Consider the following 23,922-nt stretch of genomic DNA (forward strand, 5'->3'; position numbering starts at 1 on the left):
GCTGCATCCGAGGCAGAAAGTTATCCATGCAGCTTTGAAACTATTGGTTTATGCTTCTGTTTACCCTCCCCCAATACTGTCTACCCCAATACTCAAAGTCAAGGTTGGTGACTCAACAATTTTCAAAACTTCTAGCTTATCAGCACAGCTTTATTGTACTGAGTATTTCACCATGCTTTTACTGTCTTTGAGGTTAAAAAACCCCCAACATTCACTCCTATTTAAATCATCCTTGCTAGACTCAAGCAGCTATGAATTCAACCACAGTGTAAAGTTCTTCCCTACAATGCTTTATTATTATTATAGCTCCCAAGAGAGTACCATCTTTCAGCCCAAGGCCTTGACAGAAGCCCTTCAATTCTGTTGCCTTTTTTCACCTCTGGAATGCTGACACCCCCCATCACCCCTCTCTCCTTGTTCATTTACTAGGTTTTGTTCTTTTTTTTCCTTTTGTTTCAATATCCTATTGTATCTGTGCCTTTTGGGCTTCACATCCTTTTTGGAAAGAGAGGCACAGGTAATATAATGAATGAGGATGCTCTTCCTACCTGGTTCCCTCTAAGTCAAGTTTCTCCAACCCGCTGGTCGGCTTGGCTTTCAATGCGGCTCAACACAAATTCGTAAACTTTCTTAAAACATTTTGAGATTTTTTGGTGATTTTTATTTTTATTATTTATTTATTTATTAGCTCATCAGCTATCCTTAGTGTTAATGTATTTTATGTGTGGCCCAAAACAATTCTTCCAACGCGGCCCAGGGAAGCTAAAAGATTGGACACCTTGCTCTAAGTGTTCCCCAAGTTTCCACTGTTTTGAGAGCACATGTCCCAGGTAATAACACACAGCCCATTATTTAGCGACTGCTCAGGGCGCAAGCTGTGGAGAAGGGATTCCGACTACGAGCTGGTGCTCTGAGCCAAGCACTCGAGGACCGACGGCGGGGATCCGGAACCAATAAGCTCCACTCCCGCATTTCACAGACACACACACACACACACACACACACACACACACACACACACACGCGCGCGCGCGCGCGCGCGCGCGCGCGCCGCCCAAGGGTAGCAGTCTGCAGGGCCCCAGCTAACCAGCCACGCGAGCGGGCAAGCGGCGAGTGCGCCCCCGCTGATTGGCTGGCGCAGCCGGCACCGGAGCCAATGGGAGCAGGCCTTGTTGTCAGGCGCGCAGCCGGCATGCGCGGTGGTCGGGAAGGACTGGCCGTTGCTGTGGAGACGCCTAGTGAGTTCCTGGAAGGCTGGTTTGAAGGCGGTGGGGGTGGGGGTGAGGCTCGGCAGAGCTGGGGGTACAGGCTTGAGGGGCTGCAGGCGCGAGGCTGGGTTATGTGAGGACGCTGGGGGTTTCGCGGGCAGCTTTGGAGCCACAGTCGGGGAAACCGAGGCCGGGCTTCCTGGCTGCCCCGCGGGCCTCTTCACGGCTCTTGCCGCCGCCTTGAGGTGCCTAGGATGGGTTCCGGCCTCGGGGGTGGTTCCCAGTAACCGCAGGAGCCACCATTGATTTGGCGTCTGCTGGGTGCAAAGCCCAGCGCTAACCCTTTACTCGCGACCTTTCGCTTCACCTTCACAGCAGCCCTGCGAGGTGAGTGCTGTTTTTAGTGCCATTTACAAGGGTGGAAACTGAGGCCGAGGGAAGGTGAAATGACTTGCTCCAAGTCACCCAGTGGGTGAGCGCGACTCCAGACTGAAAATTGTGACCATTCTGCTTCACTGACTCCCCGCAGGAGGCGGGCCTTGCCCAGATGGAACTCACCTGACATTCCCAAGGTGTCTGTCTGCACAAGTGGCTTTGGGAGTCACTTAACAGTTCAGGACCTGAGTTATTACAGGTTATAAGTGTGGGACCGTCGGATTCCATGTGGCTAAGATTCCTTCTGTGTGATTATTATGGTTAGAAATAGAATATGCTTAGAACGGTCTCGTTCAGCGGTCGGCAAACTTTTGTTGTAAATATATTAATGTTTACATTGTTATATTGTAAATATGAGTATAATAGTATTTATAATAGTAGTTTAGGCTTGGGAGGGCCATCCTGTGTCTACTCAAGTGTGGCAATGTTGTGTGGATACAGCTGAAGACAATACGTAAGAGAGTAGCTGTGTTGCAATAAAATTGTAATGGGGACCAAAATTTTAATTTTATATATTGTTTGTATCATTTTCATGTGTCATGATTTTTTCCCCAAATATTAAAAAATGTAAAAACCATTCTTTGCTCCTGGGCTGTACAAAAAGGGTGGGCTGGTTAGCTTGCAGAACCCTCATCTAGTACAGTGCCTCATACATGTGGGGAGACAGACCCAGAGACTGGCATCTGTGTCAAGTCAGTCACACAGCCAAGGCACTGCCACCACTGAGCTTAAGACATAGGCTTCCCACCTTCCCGGCCGGGAGACACCCCCAGTTATCACTCTGTATCAGGGTGCCCATGTCTCAAAGTGTGTTATTCTTTATCATGTGTTCTGAGGCCATGGACACTATAAAGGGTTTGGAAACTTATTAGCTTAGACTAATAAGCCTGGTGAATGTGCTGCTATCTGAGGAAATGCAGCTGCTGGGCTGGGAGTCAGAAATCAATAGATATGTTTCTTTTTCATGATTATTCAATAGCTTTTTTTTTTTTTTTTCTGAGATGGAGTCTTGCTCTGTCGCCCAGGCTGGAGTGCAGTGGTATGATCTCGGCTCACTGCAATCTCTGCCTCCTGGGTTCAAGCAATTCTTCTGTCTTGGCCTCCCGAGTAGCTGGGACTACAGGCGCCTGCCACCACGCTTGGCTAATTTTTGTATTTTTAGTAGAGACGGGGTTTCACCATATTGGTCAGGCTGCTCTCGAACTCCTGACCTCAGGTGATCCGTCTTGGCCTCCGAAAGTGTTGGGATTACAGGCGTGAGCCACCGCGCCTGGCCTCAATAGCTATTTTTTTTTTAAAGCTCCTTTTGGTGAGTTTCTTGGATTTATGGTGAACAATACAGTCACCATCCTCACATTGCTTACAGATGATAAATATATAATCAAAATGGTTATTTCTTTTTAAGCTTTTTAAACTAATTTTAGATTTAGAGAAAAGTTGCAACAATACAAAATGTTCTCTGTCCCTCACCCTGCTTTCCCTAATGTTAACATCTTACATAATGAACAGTTATCAAGAACAGAAAGCTAGTGTTTGTACAGTATTATTAACTACATTACAGATGTGATATGAATGTTACCATTTTTTAAATTAAGGTTGTGTTTTCATTCCAGGATCCGATCCAAGATCCCATGTTGCATTTACTTATTTCTCCTTGGTCCATAACACTTCCTTAGTCTTTTCTTGTTTTCCTTGGCTTTGATGCTTTTAAAGAGTAATGATCAGTTATTTTGTCTAATGTCTCTCAATTTAAAGGTTTGTCCAGTGTTTTCTAATGATTGGGGTAAGATTATGCATTGTTGGCCAGAATAACACAAAGACACATTATCTTTGTGTCTTTCTCAGTGCATCAGATGGAGTCCAAGATACTGGTATGTCTTATTACTGGTGATATTTACCTTAATCTATTGGTTTACTTGGTGTCTTGCCAGGTTTTTACACCATAAAGTTACTATCCATTTCTAATTAATGAGTCTCTTGAGAGAGAGAGATTGAGAGGACACAAATTCTGGTTCTCCATGAATTTGTGTCCACTGACATTAGCATCCATCTGCAGATCTTTGTGGTGTTTGCCTAAAGGTAAATTATTTATCTCTTTCCTTCTGCATTTATTAAGTCAAGTTCTACTGAAAGGAGATCTACTCTCTCTCTCTTTTATTTATTTATTTGATTATTTATGTGTCAGTATAGGCCATGGATATGCATTATATTCTATGAGTTAAAATTCATTATCATCATTATTTTGTTGCTTACTGTTACAGCATTGGCTATTTAGTTAGGATCTCCTTCAGGGTAGCTTCTGTGGCCTATCAGCTGGCCCTCATTTTTTTTTCTTGTTTTTTTCTCTGAGCACTTACTTACTTTATGGCACCACAAGGTGTTCCACGCTCATCTTGTGTTTTCTCTGCCCCAACTCTGGAATCACAGTTCTTTTTGTCTTTAGCCTATCCCGTCAAGATACAGTTTTCCACAGCTACTTAGGTTAGTTATTTTCTTCCTCATGCCCTTCAGAGTGGTTATGTTAGTTGTAATAGGTTCACTGTTAGGGTTTATATTTGTTTTCGAGTTCCCCTTATGTCCTAGCTGATTTTAGTTTGTTTTTGGGGTATGAATTATGACTGATTTCTGAGAGTCAGAACTACACACAAAGGTATACTCAGAGAAGTGTCTTTCCCTCCTCATGCCTGCCACCCTGTTCCCATTCACCCCTTCTTTTCACCCCTTTCCCACCTACCCTGTATAGCTAACTTTGGTATCTGGATTATCTTGCGTTTCTTTTGCACAAGTGAACAGATAGTTGTGTATTTTCTCATATCTCTTGTTTCTTACACAAAGGTGACATGCTATAGATAATTGTGTTTGCTTTTTTCACTTAATAGTATGTTTTAGGCTGGGCATGGTGGCTCATGCCTGTAATCCCAGCACTTTATGAGACTGAGGTGGGTGGATTGCCTGAGGTCAGGATATCGAGACCAACTTGGCCAACATGGTGAAACCCCATCTCTACTAAAAATACAAAAAAATTAGCTGGGTGTGGTGGCAGGCATCTGTAATCCCAGCTACTTGGAAACTGGTGAATCGCTTGAAAGTGGGAGGCAGAGGTTGCAGTGAGCTGAGACTGCACCTCTGCACTCCAGCCTGGGTGACCGACTGAGTGAGATTCCGTCTGCAAAAAAAAAAAAAAAGAAATGTGTGTCTTGAAATTCACCCCATATTCATAGAGATCTTCCTCATTCATTTTTAAAAACATCTTTATTGAGGCCAGGTATGGTGTAATCCCAGCAGTTTGGGAGGCTGAGGTGGGCAGATCATTTGAGGTCTAGAGTTTGAGGTCAGCCTGACCAACATGGTGAAACCCCGTTTCTACTAAAAATATTTTAAAAATTAGCTGGGCATGGTGGTGCATGCCTGTAGTCCCAGCTACTCGGGAAACTGAGGCAGGAGTATCGCTTGAACCCGGGAAGTGGAGGTTGCAGTGAGCCGAGATTGCACCACTGCACTCCAGCCGGGGCGACAGAGCGAGAACTGCCCTGCAGCCTAGGTGACAGAGCGAGACTCTGTCTCAAGAAAAAACAAATAAAAACATCTTTATTGAGATATAATTTACATACCTTACAATTCACCCATTTAAGTATAAAGTTTAGTGGTTTTTTAGTATGTGCACAGAGTTATGCAAGCATCATTGCAGCACATTTTAGAACATTTTTATCACCCCTAAAAGAAACCCTGATCCGTTAGCAATTAGCAATTACTTCCCATCCTGTCTTCCCCCAGCTCTAGGCAACCAGGAATCCACTTTCTGACTTTATAAATTTGCCTGTTTTGGACCTTGCATGTAAATGGGATCATACAGTACGTGGTATTTTGTTACTGGCTTCTTCCACTTAGTATAATGTTTTCGTGGTTCATCTATGTTGTCAGTGTTTTGTTATTTTTATGGCTGAATAATATTCCATTTTATGGATATACCACCTTTTGTTTATCCTTTTATCAGTTGATGGATCTTGGGTTTCTACTTACACATTATTTTGAATTATGTTGCTATGAACGTTGCCTCATTAATTTTTACAGCTGCATATTCATTGTATTTCATACATTGTACATTCATACATTGTGTGAATGTACCATAGTATGTACCACAGAGTAGATGAATAAACTATTACAGTTTATATTATATGAAGAAACTATTGTAATAGTTTATTTTTCTACCCTCCTATCTATGGCCATTTAAGCTACTTCCATTATCTTGCAGTTACAAACAGTGCTACACAGTGAATAATTCTGTGCTTATGTATTTTTGTATTGTTGGAGGTACATATTCAGGGTAGTTTCTAGAAGTGGAATTTCTGGGTTGAAAGGTAAATGCATATGTAATTTTCTCAGATATTGTCAAATTTCCCTCCTGAAGGGTTGTACCAATGTCCAGCAATGTATGAGAATAGCGCCTGTTTCTCCACAACCTCGCCAACAGTGTGTGCTGTCATGTTTTAATTTTTGCTAGTGTGATCAGTGAGAAATAGTGTGTAGTGTTGTTTTGTTTTAATGTACATCTCTCTATAATTCAAACATTTTTTCATATGTTTTCGAGCTAGTTGCGTCTTCTTTTGCGATTTGTCTGTTCATATTTTTCCTCCATTTGTCTACCAGGTTTTCGTTTTTCTGTTCTTTAGCTTTTTAAAAAAAATTGTGATAAAATATAAACAACATACAATTTATCTTTTTTTTTTTTTTTTTTTAATTTGAGATGGAGTCTCTGTTGCCAGGCTGGAGTGCAGTGGTGCCATCTCAACTCACTGCAACCTCCACCTCCCTGGTTCAAGCCATTCTCCTGCCTCATCCTCCCAAGTAGCTGGGACTACAGGCACGTGCCACCATGCCCGGCTAATTTTTTCTATTTTTAGTAGAGACAGAGTTTCACCATGTTAGCCAGGATGGTGTCAATCTTCTGACCTCCTGATCCGCCTGCCTTGGCCTCCCAAAGTGCTGGGATTACAGGCGTGAGCCAACGCGCCTGACCCAATTTATCATTTTAACCATTTTTTAAGTGTGCCATTAAATACATCCACACTGTTATGCAATCATCACCACCGTCCATCTCCGAACTTTTTTCATCTTTTCAAACTGAAACTCTGTATCCATTAAACAGGAATTCCCATTCTTCCCTCCCCCAGCCCTGTGGCCACTATTCTACTTTCTGTTTCTATGAATTTGACTACTGTGGGTACCTTACATCCATGAAATCATACAATATTTGCTTTTTTATGACTGGCTTATTCCACTTACTATAATGTCTTCAAGGTTCATCCATGTTGTAGCATATGTTGAAATTACCTTCTTTTTTGTAACATGTGTCAGGATTACCTCCTTTTTAAGGCTGAATAATAAATGTTTCATTGTATGTATATACTATGTTTTGTTTAACCATTCATCTGTCCATGGGCAGTTGGGTTGCTTTCACCATTCTTTTTTTTTTTTTTTTTTGAGATGGAGTCTCACTCTGTTGCCCAGGCTGGAGTGCAGTGGCGTGATCTTGGCTCACTGCAAGCTCCACCTCCCAGTTTCATGCCATTCTCCTGTCTCAGCCTCCCGAGTAGTTGGGACTACAGGCGCCTGCCACCACGCCCAGCTAATTTTTTTGTATTTTTAGTAGAGATGGGGTTTCACCGTGTTAGCCAGGATGGTCTTGATCTCCTGACCTCGTGATCTGCCTGCCTTGGCCTCCCAAAGTGCTGGGATTACAGGCTGAGCCACAGTGCTGGCCACTATTTTTTTTTTATTTTTTCTTAGCTCCAGCTTAAAGGAGGCCACCTTTTGACTATTGTAAATAATGCTGTGTTCCTCAGTTTTAAAACATTATTTATTTATTTTAAATAGTATGGTGCTCTTGTCAGCCAGGCTGGAATGCAGTGGCGCGATCACAGCTCACTGCAGCCTCAACTTTTCTCCCTCAACTGCTCTGAGTAGCTGGGACTACAGATGTGTGCCACCATGCCCTGGCTATTTTTTGTAGAGATGGAGTCTGTCTGTATTGCCCAGGCTGGTCTTGAACTCCTGGCCTCAAGCAATCCTTTCACCTCAGCTTCCCAAAGTGTTGGGACTAAAGGTGTGAGCCACCATGCCCATCCTGTTTCTCAGTTTTTAAGAGCTCTTTGTATATTAGGGATATTAGTCCCTCATCAGTGGTATATGTTGCAAATATTTTCTCCCAATTTGTTAGCTTTTAATTTTTTTCTGACTTTTAAAATATTTTTTTTGGTCATGCAGAATTTTTTAAATTTTTATGTAGTTAAGTGTATCACTCTTTTTCTCTTACTTTTTCTGAATTTTAAATCATATTTGACCCTTCTCTACTACTTAATACTAAGTGTTGATACAAAGATTAAAGAGGAATTCACCAGTATCTCCTTTAGTAGTTGTGTGGTTTCATTTTTTATCATTTAGATTTCTAATTCATTTGCAAGTTTATTGTGAGTTATCTATTTCCAACAGTGAATACTGTTCCAGCAGTATTTAATACAAAGTTCATCTTGACTCTAGTGATTTGAGATGCCATCTTTGCCATATTTTTTATTTCCATATGTACTTGAGTCTAATTCTGGACCTCATCTTTTTGTCTATGTATGCAGCAGTACTGCACTGATTGTATTATAAAGGCTTTGTATAGTATGTTTTAATGTCTGTTATGCCTATCCCCCCTTACAATTTTTTGTTTTGTTTTCCTAGTCTTAAATTTTTGTTTTTCCATATGAATTTTAGTATCAACTTGTCTACTATCTTGTCAGTATTTGTATTGGGATTGCACTGAATGTATAAATTAACTTGGGAAGAACTGATATCTTTATATTTTTGAATCCTGTCCAAGAACAGGGGATGTCATTTCATTTGTTCGAGTTAACTTTAGTGTCTTTTAATAGTGATTTAAACTTTTTCTTGCACAGTTTTAATTAACTTTATTCCTAAGTATTTAATGATCTTGTTGCTATTGTAAATGGGATTTTTCTCTACCATAATGTCTTCTTTTATGGTTTGTATATATGAAGGCTATTGATTGATTTTTATGTATTAATCTTATATTGTGCAACTTCACTGAGTGTTTTTTTTTTTTTTTTTTTCTGAGAAGGAGTCTCACTCTGTCACCCAGGCTGGAGTGCAGTGGCACAGTCTTGGCTCACTGCAACCTCCGCCTCCTGGGTTCAAGTGATTGTCCTGCCTCAGCCTCCTGAGTAACTGAGTAACTGGGATTGCACCGCCTGCCACCACGCCTGGCTAATTTTTGTATTTTTGGTAGAGACAGGGATTCACCATGCTGGCCAGGGTGGTCTCAAACTGCTGACCTCAAGCAATCCACCCACCTCAGCCTTGCAGAGTACTGGGATTACAGGCGTGAGCCACTATGCCCAGCCCACTGAGTTATTAATGAATAAATTTTATCATCGATTTTGGGGTTTCCAGGTAGTATATCATATTATCTACAATTAGTAATAGCTTTTCTTTACCCACTTTTTTTTTTTTTTTTTCTTTTGAGATGGAGTTTCGCTCTTGTTGCGCAGGCTGGAGTGCAATGGCGCGATCTTGGCTCACTGCCACCTCCGCCTCTTGGGGTCAAGCGATTCTCCTGCCTCAGCCTTCCGAGTAGCTGGGATCACAGGCATGCACCACCATGCCTGGCTAATTTTGTATTTTTAGTAGAGACAGGGTTTCTCTATGTTGTTCAGGCTGGTCTCGAACTCCCGACCTCAGGTGATCCACCTGCCTTGGCCTCCCAAAGTGTTGGGATTACAGGCGTGAGCCACTGCGCTTGGCCTTTACCCATTTTTGTACCTTTAATTGATTTCTCTCTTCTAATTTCATTGGCTAATATTGCACCGGTGGATAGTAGCAGAGATAGTGGACATCTTTGCTTTGTTCTTGATATTAATGGACATGCCTCTAGTGTTTGCCCACGAAATAAGATTTTGGCTTTAGGACTAAGGTATATTTATATTATATTAAGAAAGTACCTCTAAATTTCTATATTTTCTTGAGCATTTTTTATTATGAATGGATATTGAATTTTGTCAGACTTTCTCTTCTATGGAGATAATCATATAATTATTTTTCCCTTAGATGATTACATTGTGTTTTCACATGTGATGTGTGTTTTTTTGTTAGTATCTATTTTTTATTTTTTTATTTTTGAAACAGGGTCTCACTTTGTCACCCAGGCCAGCGTACAGTGATGCAGTTACTGCTCACTGCTGCCTCAACCTCTCAGGCTCAAACGATCCTCCTGCGTCAGCCTCCTAAGTAGCTGGGATTACAGGTATGTGCCACTACACCCAGCTAATTTTTAAATTTTTTTTTTTTTTTTTTTTTGAGACGGAGTCTCACTCTGTTGCCCAGGCTGGAGTGCAGTGGCGCGATCTCGGCTCACTGCAAGCTCCACCTCCTGGGTTCACGCCATTCTTCTGCCTCAGCCTCCCGAGTAGCTGGGACTGCAGGCGCCCGCCACCATGCCCGGCTAATTTTTTGTATTTTTAGTAGAGACGAGGTTTCACCGCGTTAGCCGGGATGGTCTCAATCTCCTGACCGCGTGATCCACCCGCCTCGGCCTCCCAGAGTGCTGGGATTACAGGCGTGAGCCACTGCGCCCTGTTTTTAGTATCTTTACTTGATGGAAGGTGTTTTCTTTGTGACGTGAGCAGTTTTGTGTGTGTGTGCGTGAATGTGCTGTGAGCACTGGAGAAGAATATATCATTTCTGTTATCAAGGTGTGGAGTTTGATATACATCTATATCATCTCCTCTATTCTGTTATTTAGATCAATCATCTGTCTCCTTATTTTTTCTCTACTTGATTTGTCTTTTTAAAAAAATTTGTTTTTTATTTTGAGGCAAGGTCTCACTCCCAGGCTGGAGTGCAGTGGTGTGATCATGGCTTACTGCAGCCTTAAACTCCTGGGTTCAAGTGATCTTCCCACTTCAGTCTCCTCAGTAGCTGGGACTACAGGTGCACGCCACCATGCCTGGCTAATTTTTATTTTATTTTATTTTATTTTATTTTATTTTATTTTATTTTATTTTATTTATTTTATTTATTTTAGAGATGGGGATCTCACTATCTTGCCCAGGGTGGTCTCAGACTCCTGGAATCAAAGGATTCTCCCACCCCAGCCTCCCAAAGTGCTGGGATTACAGGCATGAGCCACCAAGTCTGGCCATCATTTAAAAATTTTTTTGTAGAGACAGGGTCTTGCTATGTGGCCCAGGCTAGTCTCGAAGTCTTGGGCTCAAGCCGCCTTCCTGCCTTGGCCTGCCAAAGTGTTGGGATTACAGGCGTGAGCCACAGTGCCTGATCAATTTTTTAAAAATTTATTTATTTGTTTATTTATTTATTTATTTATTATTTATTTTTTTTTTGAGACGGAATCTCACTCTGTCACCCAGGCTAGAATGTAGTGACTCGATCTCGGCTCACTGCAAGCTCCACCTCCCGAGTTCATGCCATTCTCCTGCCTCAGCCTCCCGAGTAGCTGGAACTACAGGCACCCGCCATCACGCCTGGCTAATTTTTTGTATTTTTAGTAGAGACGGGGTTTCACCGTATTAGCCAGGATGGTCTTGATCTCCTGACCTCGTGATCCACTCGCCTTGGCCTCCCAAAGTGCTGGGTGGGATTACAGGGGTTCAAGACCAACCTGGACAACATAGCGAGACCCCACCTCTACGAAAAAACAGTTAAAAACTTAGCCAGGCATGGTGCCATGCGCTTGCAGTCCCAACTACTGAGGAAGCTGAGATGGGAAGATTGCCTGAGCCCAGGAGGTTAAGGCTGCAGTGAGCTGAGGTGAGATTGTGCTACTGCACTCCAGCCTGGGCAACAGAGTGAGACCCTGTCTCTGAAAAAAAAAAAAGATGGTTGTTACTAGTAAAGGGTATTGTACAGTACATGTTCAAAGCCCCTACAGTCTTCCCAGTGTGTCCATTATTCTGGCTTCTTCTTAATTTTGCTACGGGAAATTTTGGGGGAGCTGAGGAAGAGTGGTAATGATGGAGTGGAAATAGAAGGCAGTGGGCAGAAGGGGTGCTGGTCTCATGTGCTTAATGTATATGATAAGTCTATATGAGAATAATTTTTTAGGTTCTCCTTGATTAAATGTTGTGTAGACAGTAAAACTGTATACCCACGAGTATGCCTCAGTTCAGTATGTGTCTGTGCCCAGGAGACACATTGAAAAGCGGTGCCCAGCTTAAAGCTTGGGTTCTGCTGCAGACCAGCTGGGCAACCTGAGGCAAATCACCTAATGTGGCAAGCCTGAGGTGCCTCCCTATAAAATGGGAGCTAGTCTTTGTGAGTTTTTGATTAGCATATAATACTTGGGCATTGACGAGCTTTTTGCTGGTACTTTTATTAGACAATTAGAAATTTTGTTTTCTGCTTTATAGAGTGATGTTGATGCAGCATAAGTGATAGCCCAACAGCCTGAGCAAATACAATTTTATTCTGTGGCCATCAGCAAACCTGTTCGGAGCCCTTGCAGGGCATCAGTTGTGGCTCTTAGCTAAAGCATAATAGCTCACAGCTGTGTGTGTTCAGGGGCAGGCAGGAGACTCTTTGCCAAGGCACATCACTTTTTGCTGTACTAGAAAGAGTACTGGGCTTTGAGTCTTATTTTTGTCTCTTTCTAGCATTATGACTTTGGGCAGGTCAGCTAGTCTCCCTAAGCCTCGATTCCCTAATCTGGAAAATGGGGATGATAATGCCTATTTTGTAAGACTCTATTAAATTCAAGTGAGATAATGTGAATGTGCTTTGTAAATGTCTAGGATGAACTGGAGATTTGGAGAGGTGCCAAGTGCTGCTGTTTTTAGACTATGTTAAAGCCAGCACAGGTACCCTTTTAGTGGGGAGAGTTGACTTGAGTTTTAACATAGAACAATTTTGAAAATAATTAGGAAGCCTGAAATCTCTCTTTCTTCTCCTACACTGTGGACTCTTTTCAGGGTGTTTGGGCCCTGCTGATCGTGGTACTCAGGGAGCTGTTGCTTCAGGGAATCCAGGTGCCTTCTTTATGGAGGAGGCGGGAGGGATTGGTCTGGGGCAGGGACTCAGACAACATATTGGGCCAGAAACCCTGCTCTGGATTTGAAGCTCACTGTTTTTTTTCTCCAGCTTGCATAGTTATTTAGTCATTCATCTGTCCTGAGAGGCCATCTCCTGTCAGCTCTGAGATTGGACTTGCACTCACCATAGTCCTGGAGGCAAAGAAGTATATGCCCCAGGGGAAGGCACAGGCCCACCTGGCACCATCCTGGTAGTGGTTGGATGCGTTCCTTCGAAACGTTACTTAGGAAGCAGAAGAGCTGCTTTCTTCCTTGTGGAATAGGTTGGCCTTGGCATGATGGCTGTATTGATGTTCTCCTACCCATGCACATGGACCCTGCCACTGCCACACAGAGACCTGATCCTTCAGCCATTCACGGGCCCCTCCCTTGTTTTTCCCTAGGTGGATCCAGTTGGCATCTAGGAAGACTTGCCATGACTTGGAGCTAGCACCTGTCCTGCAGAAAGTGTTGAGAGCACTGTGGCTTGGCATGACTTTTCTCCTGCCTTTGTGGGGTGGCAGGGGGCAGGAGAAAAGTCAGTGTGGATGTGACATAGGGAATCCCAGCTGAGTCTGCTGGTCTCTGGTCAGAGGAGCTCCAGGCTAGTGAAGCTATTGTCACCATTTTATACACAAGGACACCAAGGGTTGTAAGGGATCAGGGGATCAGGTATCTGAGACACAACTCAGTCACACTCTGAAATTTTCCTATTCTGAATCCAGTGTCCTTTCCATTTTTTCTTCTTGCAACCCCAGGTCTAGGTAGGACAACTGATTTTTACAGTAAGATAGTGGTAAAAAAAAATCGACCAATGGGTAGTTATTGAGCGACTGCTCTGTAAGTGAAGGCAGCAGTTCAGATGGAGGCTATGTGATGCTCAATGGGATTAGAAGTGTTTTGGGATTCAGTGCACAGAGCCCAGTGAGTGAGCACCGGAGAGTGGCTGTGAAGTGGGGGTTTGAGAGGCTCTCCCACTTCTTCTAATCTCCAGTGGGCTCCATAGGTGGCCCTTGGGGCTATAAGTTCTGCTTACTGGGAGTCATCAGCGTGTTGCTTGAGCTGCAGGTCTGGCCATGAGCTGTTGGCCTGCCTTGAGGATGATCAGAGCCTGTCAGAGATTTTATTTGGAATAATGTCTTTGTGTTTTGAAAACAAGGTCAACTTTGATCCTAATTGGAAACTATTCTATTGATTGTTTTACTTCTGGATATTTAAAAAAATTATGAAATATGCAAACAAAATTTACCATTGTACCCACTTTTTAAGTGTACAGCTCAGTGGCATTATGTATATTCACGTTGTTGTGTTACCATCACCACCATCCATCTCCAAAACTCTTTTCATCTTGAAAAGTTGAAATGCTGTACCCATTAAACAGTAACTCTCCACTGCCCTCTCCCCCTCTGGCAACCACCATTCTACTTTCTGTCTGTATGAATTTTCCTATTTTATTTTCCACCTGTAAGTGGAATCATATACTATTTGTTCTTTTGTATCTGGCTTATTTTACTTAGTGCAGTTTTTAAAGTTTATTTCATGTTGTAGCATGTGCTAGAGTTTCCTTCCTTGTTAAGGTGGAATAATACTCTGTTGTATGTATACACCACATGTTCATTCGTCTGTTGTTGGACACTTGGGTTGCTTCTTACCTTTTGGCTGTTGTGAATAATGCTGCTATGAACATGAGTGTACAAGTGTCTGTTCAAGTCCCTGCTTTCATTTATTTTGTGTATGTAGCCAGATGTGGAATTTCTGGGTCATGTACTAATTCTGTATTGTATTTTTTGAGGAACTGCCATACCCTTTTCCATAATAGCTGTACCGTTTTACATTCTCACCAGGAATGTACAAAGACTCCAGTTTCTCCAGGTCCTCATCAATACTTGTTATTTTCTGACTTTATTTTGCTTTGATAACAGCCTAGATGGAGGGTTTTAATGCTATAGTTTCTACTTTTTTCATATTGTATAGTGGTCCCAGTGTCCATCTTGGCATAGCTTATGATAAAGCTGCAGTTTCTGGCCAGGCACGCTGGCTTACCATAATCTCGTGCCTGTAATCCCAGCACTTTTTGAGGCCGAGGTGGGTGGATCATCTGAGGTCAGGAGTTCGAGACCAGCCTGGCCAACATGGTGAAACCCCATCTCTACTAAAAATACAATAAATTAGCTGGGCGTGGTGACAGATACCTGTAGTCCCAGCTACTCAGGAGGCTGAGGCAGGAGAATTGCTTGAACTGGGAGGTGAGCCAAGATCGCACCACTGCACTCCAGCCTGGGTGACAGAGAGAGACTCCGTCTCAAACAAAAACAAACACAAAAACTGCAGTTTCCAAACTTGATTAGCAGTATTCTTTTTTTTCTAAATGTGGAACCCAGGAGATAAAACAGCTATCAGTCTAGGAAAGGTTTGAATCTTCTTTGTCTGTGAGAAAGTACTTCCTTCCTTTCATGAACCCTAGGAGAACTCAGAGCCTATTTGTGAAAGCCTGTGCTAGAAGTCGTTGCTGTAAGCACTGATGACAGTAGCAGTTATTTTAAATTTATTTTGTTATTATTTTTAATAGAAACAGGGTCTCATCTTATTGCCCAGGCTAGTCTCAAACTCCTAGGCTCAAGCAGTCCTTCCACCTAAGCCTCCCAAAGTGCTGGGATTACATGAGCCACTGAGTCCAGCCACTAGCAGTTGTTTTAATTGATAAAAGTGGAGCATGTGTTCAGTCTGTCTGTTTAAGGGTTGTCCCACTGCCTGCTGGGCTGTCCCAGGCCCTTCTGCCAGCCTCTCAGCTAGGACTTTTAACGGCTTCTCCTCCTGCCCTCCCTGACGTATTTGGTAGTGTGCATATCCCTATCCCGGTTCCTCGGGCCAGCCTCCCAGGTGTCAGGTCCTGTCAGTCTACCTCCTAGTGGGATTCCCCTTCATCCCTACTGTCACAGGTCCATCTGGGATCCTGGCATCTTTTTAAAAATAAGAGCTTTATAATTTATACACCATGTAGTTCACCTAAAGTGTACAAATTCAATGGTTTTTTAGTATATTAACCGAGTTGTGTAACCACCACCGCAATCAGTTTTAGAACATTTTTGTCATCCCAGAAAGAAACCTCTTGGTGATTGCTCCCCAGTTGTCCTTCTCCCCAAGCCCACTAAACCAGCGGTCCCCATCCGTTTGGCACCAGGGACTGGTTTCTTGAAAGACAATTTTTCCATGGACCGGAGGCAGAGGGCAGGGATCATTTCTGGATGAAACTGTTTTACTTCACATTGTCAGGCATTAGTTAGAGTCTTGTAAGGAACGCACAACCGAGATCCCTCGCATGCACAGTTCACAATAGGGTTTGTGCTCTTAGGAGAATCCAATGCTGCTGTTAATCCAACAGGAGGCAGAGCTCAGGCAATAATGCTTGCTCATCTGCTGCTCATCTCCTGTTCTGTGGCCCAGTTCCTAACAACCCATGGACCAGTACTGGTCCGTGGCCTGGGGGTTGGGGACCCCTGCACTAAACTACTTTCTATCTCTGTAGATTTGTGTATTCTGGACATTTCAGATAATTGGAGTCAGAAAATATATGCTCTTTTGTGTGTGACTTCTTTCATTTAGCGTAATGTTTTCAAGGTTCTTGCGTGTTGTAGCATGTATCAGAACTTTATTCCTTTTTATGACTGAATAATAAATACTTCTTTGTATGGACATACTTCGTTTTATTTATGCATTCATCAGTTGATGGACATTTAGGTTGTTTCCACCTTTTAGCTTTTAGAAATAACGCCTCTGTGAACACTCATGAACAAGTTTTTGGCGTGGACATGTTTTCATTTCTGTCGGGTAGATACACATAGGAGTGGAATTCCCTGGTCATATGCTAGCTCTGTTTAACATTTTGAGGAACTAGCAGACTGTTTTCCACAAGGGCTGCACCAGTTTACATTCCCAGCAACAATGCATGAGATTCTAAATCTCCACATCTTTGCCAATCCTGTCATCTTTTGCAGCCTCCAAACTAGTCTGCCTACCTCTAATTATTTTTCTATTATCTTTCTAAAACATAGGCAAAACATTTTGTTCTCCCTAAAACATCCATTGGTTCCCTGTTGCCTACAGATAAAGTTCATGGCCTCTGTGTTGTGGCTTGGCCCTCAACTACGTTTCCATCCTCCATCCACATCCCTGCTTTAAGGCCTTGTCTTCTAATTTTCCCTTCACACCTCACTCTCCCTGCCTCTTTGCTTCACTGTCTTCCACTGCAGTGTATTCTATTCTTCAAGGTTTAATGCAGTAACTTACTCCTTTGCCTTCCTTAATCCCTTTGAATGAATTGTTCTTTTCTGCCTTTAGATGTTGCCTGTGTTTCTTTTCGTATCATTTCAGCTTTTGAAAAAAATAATAGGCTTGTTACCTCTCCTAGCAATGATCCCTGGGGGCAGGGATTGTTGTCACTCTTTTGTGTGCCTGACACCTGGTGCATTGCCAGGAAATGATGAATGCTATCGTGAGGGACCAAGGAGCTCCTTGTGTGTTAGACCACACTGCTGTCCCAAGGCAGCTCTTCACTGACCTGTCTGCATAGAGCTCAGGACTGGTTCCTGGTGGACCTTGGCACTGTGACCTTCCTGGCTCTTCATAGGCCTTGTCTCAGTTTGTCCTATTTCCTTTCTAGGAGAGTCGTGGACTGGGGCAACCTTTTCCAGTGATGAGAAGTGATGCTGCGTGGCAGTGCTGAATCTCTCTGAATATGGTAAGGACTGATGCCTGCCTATTTTGCGAACATCAGTGTTCTTATGTTACTTTACTCCTGGGGTTGAGGAGCATTTTTGTGTTAGACTCTGAAGGCTCTTATTATGGAATAGCCTTCCTCCCAGGAGAGCTGTTGGCACCTTTGAGGGTATGAGATTGCTTGCCTAATGGTTGAAGCGGCTTGCAGGACTTTGTCACAGTTGCTGGAAACACATAAAGTTAACATGTTTTGTTGAAATCTGTTGTTCCATTACCTTCTGCTGTGTTGAGCTGTTGCTGGGGTGTCCCCAGTGTCTGTTGCTTTTGCGGTGAACGGTACCCAGGATATACTTTCTGCATAGATTGGCATAACCACCCCCCCACCGGCCGCCATTATTTATTTTTTTCTTTAGAGGGTGAGTTTTGTTCATTCCCCACATCTGAGAAGGCCATAGCTTTTCAAGGTAGAATAGAGCATATGCTGGAGCAGAATTGTATTCATCTGTGGGTATTTGAAGAGATGAGTGACATCTCAAAGCAACTTGTCTCTTCCACCAAACCCCTGTTTCTAGATTCGAATTGCAGCCTTAAATGCCAGCTCCACCATTGAGGATGATCATGAAGGAAGCTTTAAAAGTCACAAAACCCAGACAAAGGAGGCTCAGGTATGTAATGCAAGGTCTTCTCTGTAGGTGGACCTTCTCATTTCTATAGATGCTACCTCATTTTAAATGCATTTAGACATCTCCTCAGTGGAGTTTTAGGGGGAAATACCATTTTGAAAGATGGTTAGCTCTCCATCTCCTGTTAAACCTGTTTTACTTAGGAGACAGTCATACTTAGGAGAAATTATATTTATTCTGTCAGTGTATGTGAAGGCCAGTTCAGCCTCCAGGCCCACTTCCATGCACCCCATTCCTTGTGCAGCCCTCAGGAGTTGGGATACCCAGGGAATGGTAGAATATTAATGATAGATGGTGCTTCGAGGTTCCCTAGTGTATTGCCCTCATTTTATAGTGTGACGAGAGTCTTGAGGGGAGCAACCTAGACTGGGATCACCCTCCAGGTTAGTGAGGGAGCCAGGTCCAACCTCAACTCCCTAGATTGTTGGTCACTCCTCTTTCCCATGAGGCCTGGCATCTCTTCCATGTCAGCCTTCCTTCTTTCCATCCATTCATCTCTATACCCTTGTCCTATCCTAGTGTAACAGGGATTTGCTCCTGCCTTTGTTTTCCCTAAAATAAACATATGCCTCCTTCCCCACCCTCCTGCATTTTATGGTAGAAATCAGGACAGTTCCAGAGCTGTCTCAGAAGTCTACTAGTCACCTGTCCCTAGTCTGTAAGGCATGTCAGTGAGGTTCAACCTACCCAGTGCCCCTTCCCTCCCACAGGAGGTTGTCATCCTTCCCAGGCAATGATCAGGCTATGACAGAGTGGTGAGTAGAAAAACATGGAAACCATGCTGGGCGCGGTGGCTCATGCCTGTAATCCCAGCACTTTGGAAGGCTGAGGTGAGCGGATCACTTGAGGTCAGGAGTTCGAGACCAGCCTGGCCAACATGGTGAAACCCCGTCTCTACTCAAAGTACAAAAATTAGCTGGGCGTGGTGGTGCATGCCTATAGTCCCAGCTACCAGGGAGGCTAAGGCAGGACAGTAGCTTGAACCTCGGAGGTGGAGGTTGCAGTGAGCGGAGATCATGCCACTGCACTCCAGCCTGGGCAACAGAGTGAGACTCAGTCTCAAAAAAAAAAAAAAAAAAAAAATGGAAATCAGTTTTTGTTTATTTTAAGAGGCAGGGTCTCACTCTGTTACCCAGGCTGGAGTGTAGTGGCATGGTCACAGATGATTGTAACCTCTTAACCCCTGGGCTCAAGCAGTCTTCTTGTCTCAGCCTCCTGAGTAGCTTAGGACTGCAGACACCAGGCCACCATGCTCAGCTGGTTTTTAAATTTTTTGTAGAGACAGGGGTCTCTCTATGTGGGCCAGGTTGGCTGTGAACTCCTCGGTTCACACCTTGGTTTCCTAAAGTGCTGGGATTACAGATGTGAGCCACTGTGCCTAGCCTGCAATGGAAACCATTCACACTGAACTTTTTACTCACAACCCTTCTGACATCATATGTTTGGGGTATTTTTCCCCCATACCAACCAATTCTCCAACTCTCCATACACCAACTGGGTGTCCTATAATTCAATTATGACACTAGCTATCCAGAGTTAGTGTCAGACTCTGCAGCACTAACAGCTCATCCCACAAAACTGCCCTCACTTCAGATGCCAATTGCAAGCATTGAGTGCGAGGATGCCTACACTTCTGTCCAGCTGGGCTATAAAATCAGGGATTCTTACCTCCTACCCCTTTTAGGTTTGATACTTTACTAGAACGACTCACAGGACTTAGGAAAACACTTTATCTACATTTACCAGTTTATTATGAAAGATACAACTCAGGAACAGCCAAGTGGAGGAGATGTTTATGGCAAGGTATGGGGTGGATTCAGAGAGCTTCCGTGCCCTCTCCAGGTGTGGCACCCTCCCAGCACCTTGATGTTGTTCACCAACTCAGCAGCTTTCTGAACCCTGTCCTTTAGGGTTTTTAAATAGAGATTCCATCACATAGGCATGATTGATTAACTCATTGGTGATCAGCTCAATCTCCAGCCTCTCTTCCCTTCCTGGAAGTTGGGAGGTGGGGGAGCTGAAAGTTCCAGCTATCTAATCACATGGTTGGTTCCTCTGATTGTAGCCCTGCCTTACACACATTTTTGGCTTAAAAAAGACAGATCTTTATGCTGTATGAAAACATCTCTTGTCTTGATTTGCAGGAAGCAGAGGCTTTTGCATTGTACCACAAGGCCCTTGATCTGCAGAAACATGACCGGTTTGAGGAGTCTGCCAAAGCTTACCATGAGCTCTTGGAGGCGCGCCTGCTGCGGGAGGTGAGGCACCAGCAGGCCAGGCAGTGTGCCGTGGTGGTTAGTGCATGGGCTGTGGGGCTGGGTGCTCTAGGCCTTACCTCTGCTCTCCTGTTTCTTGGCTGGGGAACCTCGAAAACATTATTTCACCTCTCTGCCCGTATTTCCCCACCTCTAGGGTATCTGCCTCATTGAGTTTTTATGAGGGTTGAGTAAATCCAGTGAAGCATGTAGAATGACTCCTGGTGTAAGTGCTTGTTAAAGGCCAGCTATTGTTATTACTTAATCTTCACAGCCACTCTGCCCAGTAGCTGGGTTTTACAAATGTGGAAACTGAGGCTTAGTGAGGTCTTGATGGCTCAAAGCCATCCAAGTAAGTGAAGCATTCAAACCAGAATTGGAGTCCATGGTTTGCCGATACCTAATGATCCTGTTGGCAGCACATTTTAGCAAATGCCGTTTGAGTGAAAGACCATGAGGTTGGCAAGTCTGTATAGACATGCCATGGAGTTTTGAATATAATCAGAAGGATTGGGGACGCTGGTTACAGCAGAGAGGGGCAGTCAGAGCAAGACCTGGTCCCAGCATGGGGACTATGGTAGTGGTGAGTGAGTTAATCCTTGAGTTGACTGTAGATGTTGACTGGAGGTTTGGGAATTGGTCCCAACCTGAAATTAATTTAGGAAGGTGTATATTTCATTAGGAGGAAAGGCATTTGCTTTCAAGTACTCAAACATGCAGATGATATGAATTAAGGAAGCAGATAAGCTCCATGGGTGTTTACTGGACTGCACAGTCCTTCAGTTGAGCAGAGTCTCCTACAGTGCTAGGCATGCAGACACTTGCAGACATGACTCAAGCACACAAAAAACCTTGATGGTTTTTGCTGCCGATGACATAGAATACTGAGTTCTAATTGTCAGGAGAAAGCATCTACTCCTTCTCTCACTCAAGGTATTTCTTTGTATTTCAGATTATATAGCTTGTCAAGATTCTTTGGTTACTGGTTACAGTGCCTTGGAATTAGGGGTATGGAACTTGTGACCTCCTCCTCTCCTGTTAGTAGGAAGTGGGTGAGGACCCAGAGAGGGAAAATTAGTTTATTCTATATTTACTGAGCTTTGGTTGTGGACCAGTTGGAGGGCATGTTGGTCTTCCCTCTCAGGCCATGGTGGAATGCCGGGTGGGCCCAGCATCCAACAGTTGCTAGGCAGGAGCCTTTTACCTAAGGGCATGGTCATGTGTCAGCCTTTTAGTTGTAGGTGCGTGCATCTTTCTGTGCGCATTATATCACTTTCAGCCTTATATCACTTTCAGCCTCACAAGGTTGTTTTAGCACCCTCCTTGCTTATAATAGTAAAAACATGCTCATTGTAAGCAACTGAAAAATACGGAAAATATATAGAACAGTTTCTTTTTACACTCATATTGCATCGGCATACTTAATATTAATTACATAATTACAGTTTTGCAGAAGATTGGCATAAATAGGTCCTGGACCACAGCTGACTCCTAAGAAGCATTCAGCCTGACTGGTGGGTGTCCTGGAGGGACTTGCTGGGGCAAGCCTTTCAGGGTGAATGGAGAGTGGTGTTGAATGTAGGTAGTCTGTTAGGTGGAGATTAGTTAAGAGCATCCACTGTTATGTGCATGTGCATGTGTATTGCTGACTGTTTAGTCTGAAGTAGACTCACTCAGTCTCTGTAAATTTGTTCCCACTATTGTTTGAAGAGTTCTGTACCTGGAGGGACAGAGGTACCTGGGATCCAGCCCTGGTCAGCTGGTTCTTGGAGGCCTTTTTGTATGATAAGTCAGATAATGGTAGAAGATAACTGAATGGGGCTTCATTTGAGCTTCTCAGTCTTAAAGAAGTTACTTAAGACCTCCGAGGTAGGTAGATTCTTGGATTAGTCAAGGGATGCTTCCTGAGGGTGGCATGTCTTCGGGTCTTACCTATTCAGAACATGAAGAGCAATGTGTGGAAGCCACCTGTCCCAGGAAAGAGCTTCTTGGTGCCCCTGAGTTTTTTCTGTTAGAAAATGTTTTAGTCTTTGTCCTGTGGTTGGAGCAGTAGTTTTCTAATCAGCAGTTTCTTAGAATATAAGGTCATTAAAGCTGTAATGAAATAATTTTTCATATTAAACATATTTGCAATTCTTACAGTCTTTCAGCTCACTTTAACTCTTGATATTTAGGGTAGGAATTATTTTTCTTAATTACAGAGGGTAGACACTAATGTTTTAGTTAAATTAACAATTGTCTATGCTCATGTGATGTGTTACAGGGTTGGGACCCCAGCCTGTTGATTCCTAATCCTGGAACGCCTGGGGTGAAGCTCTAGGCCTTTGCCCCCAGATAGCCTGCTCATACCTTGTCTTTTATCTTATACCTGGAGCTGCTGGCTGGGTCTACCTATGCTGTAAATGTTATTCTCTAGGCTTGAACCCTCAGGCATGGCAGTAGTGGTGAGGCAGCTTCTCTCTATCTCTATGGATGTCCAGACTGTCTGCAAACTGTTAATACCTCAAGGTGGTCTGTTCTTCCCTGAGTGCTTGGAGTAGGAGTGGTATTATAAGAACACATGGTGCAGTGCCTTCGTTTTCCAGCGGTGGACAACACTAGACTGGCTCAAGGGCCTGCAGCAGAGGCCAGCCTGGAAGCCAAGTATCCTGCTGGCTGCTTGCTAAGGCTGCAAGGCCTAGTTATCACTTCTGTTTCTGTTTTGTTCACAGGCGGTTTCATCCGGTGATGAGAAAGAGGGGTTGAAACACCCTGGGCTGATACTGAAATATTCCACATATAAGAACTTGGCCCAGCTGGCAGCCCAGCGGGAGGATCTGGAGACAGCCATGGAGTTCTACTTAGAGGTGTGGTTTTGGCAGTGCTTAGCTCCCTTGGTGTTTTGAAAGCTCTTGGTGGAGGGGATGAGGTTGGGGTCTTGTGGGCCAAAAAGAAGAGTTTGTAGTGGTGGATCACCAAGCTATAGTACCCAAGGCTCTAGGGTAGGTCCATAGGTGATAACAATTAGTACTGACCAGGCCTGGAGAGCAGGGGCTGGGGCAGAGCACATGCTTGGATGCAGAGGACTGCGTGTGAATTCTTCCTTTGCTGCTCAGTGCATGTGTGGCTGTGAGTGAGTGATTCAGTCTCTTGGTGTCTGTAGGTCTACACCAATATAGTGGGAATAATAAAAAAGAGCGTAGTTGTGAAAGTTAAGTGAGTTGGTATGCATAATAGTGTGAAAACCAAAGTCTGAAACTGAGCATTCAATATGTTAATACTTCCAGCTATAATAGTATTGCTGTTATTTCATGTTACTATCAGTCTGTCTGTGGGCACCTCTAAAGCACCAGACACTACACTATTTGCTTCCTATGTGTACACTAATCCTCATGCTATCTTGCAAGGAAGGAGGCTTTATCCTCACTTTAGTGATGAGGAAATGGAGGCTCAGGATCATTCTGCTAATCAGTGTTGCAGCAGGGATGTGAACCAAGGTTTGTCTTCAAAGTACATGAATTTTCTTGAATCCCATAAGACTCTCATTTTTTCAGGTTTTTTTGAA

The 23,922-nt window shown here is 43.6% G+C and overlaps 1 protein-coding gene across 7 annotated transcripts in view; it reads left to right on the plus strand.

Annotated features, from left to right (window-relative positions):
* The first annotated feature begins 1,143 nt into the window (after positions 1–1,143).
* Positions 1,144–23,922, plus strand: part of CABIN1 (calcineurin binding protein 1) — a 161,658-nt gene continuing 138,879 nt past the window's right edge. For 3 of the 7 annotated variants that reach the window (XM_037995408.2, XM_037995409.2, XM_073006922.1), the window contains exons 1-5: positions 1,276–1,595; positions 17,385–17,462; positions 18,013–18,105; positions 20,268–20,381; positions 23,090–23,224. In XM_037995408.2, the coding sequence (XP_037851336.1) occupies positions 17,460–17,462; positions 18,013–18,105; positions 20,268–20,381; positions 23,090–23,224 (345 nt within the window). In that variant the 5' untranslated portion in view covers positions 1,276–1,595; positions 17,385–17,459. The other 4 variants (XM_037995406.2, XM_007975151.3, XM_007975152.3 and 1 more) reach the window with 4 other exon arrangements.

Source organism: Chlorocebus sabaeus, chromosome 19 (genome assembly GCF_047675955.1).
Source record: "Chlorocebus sabaeus isolate Y175 chromosome 19, mChlSab1.0.hap1, whole genome shotgun sequence".
NCBI classification, from domain to species: domain Eukaryota; kingdom Metazoa; phylum Chordata; class Mammalia; order Primates; family Cercopithecidae; genus Chlorocebus; species Chlorocebus sabaeus.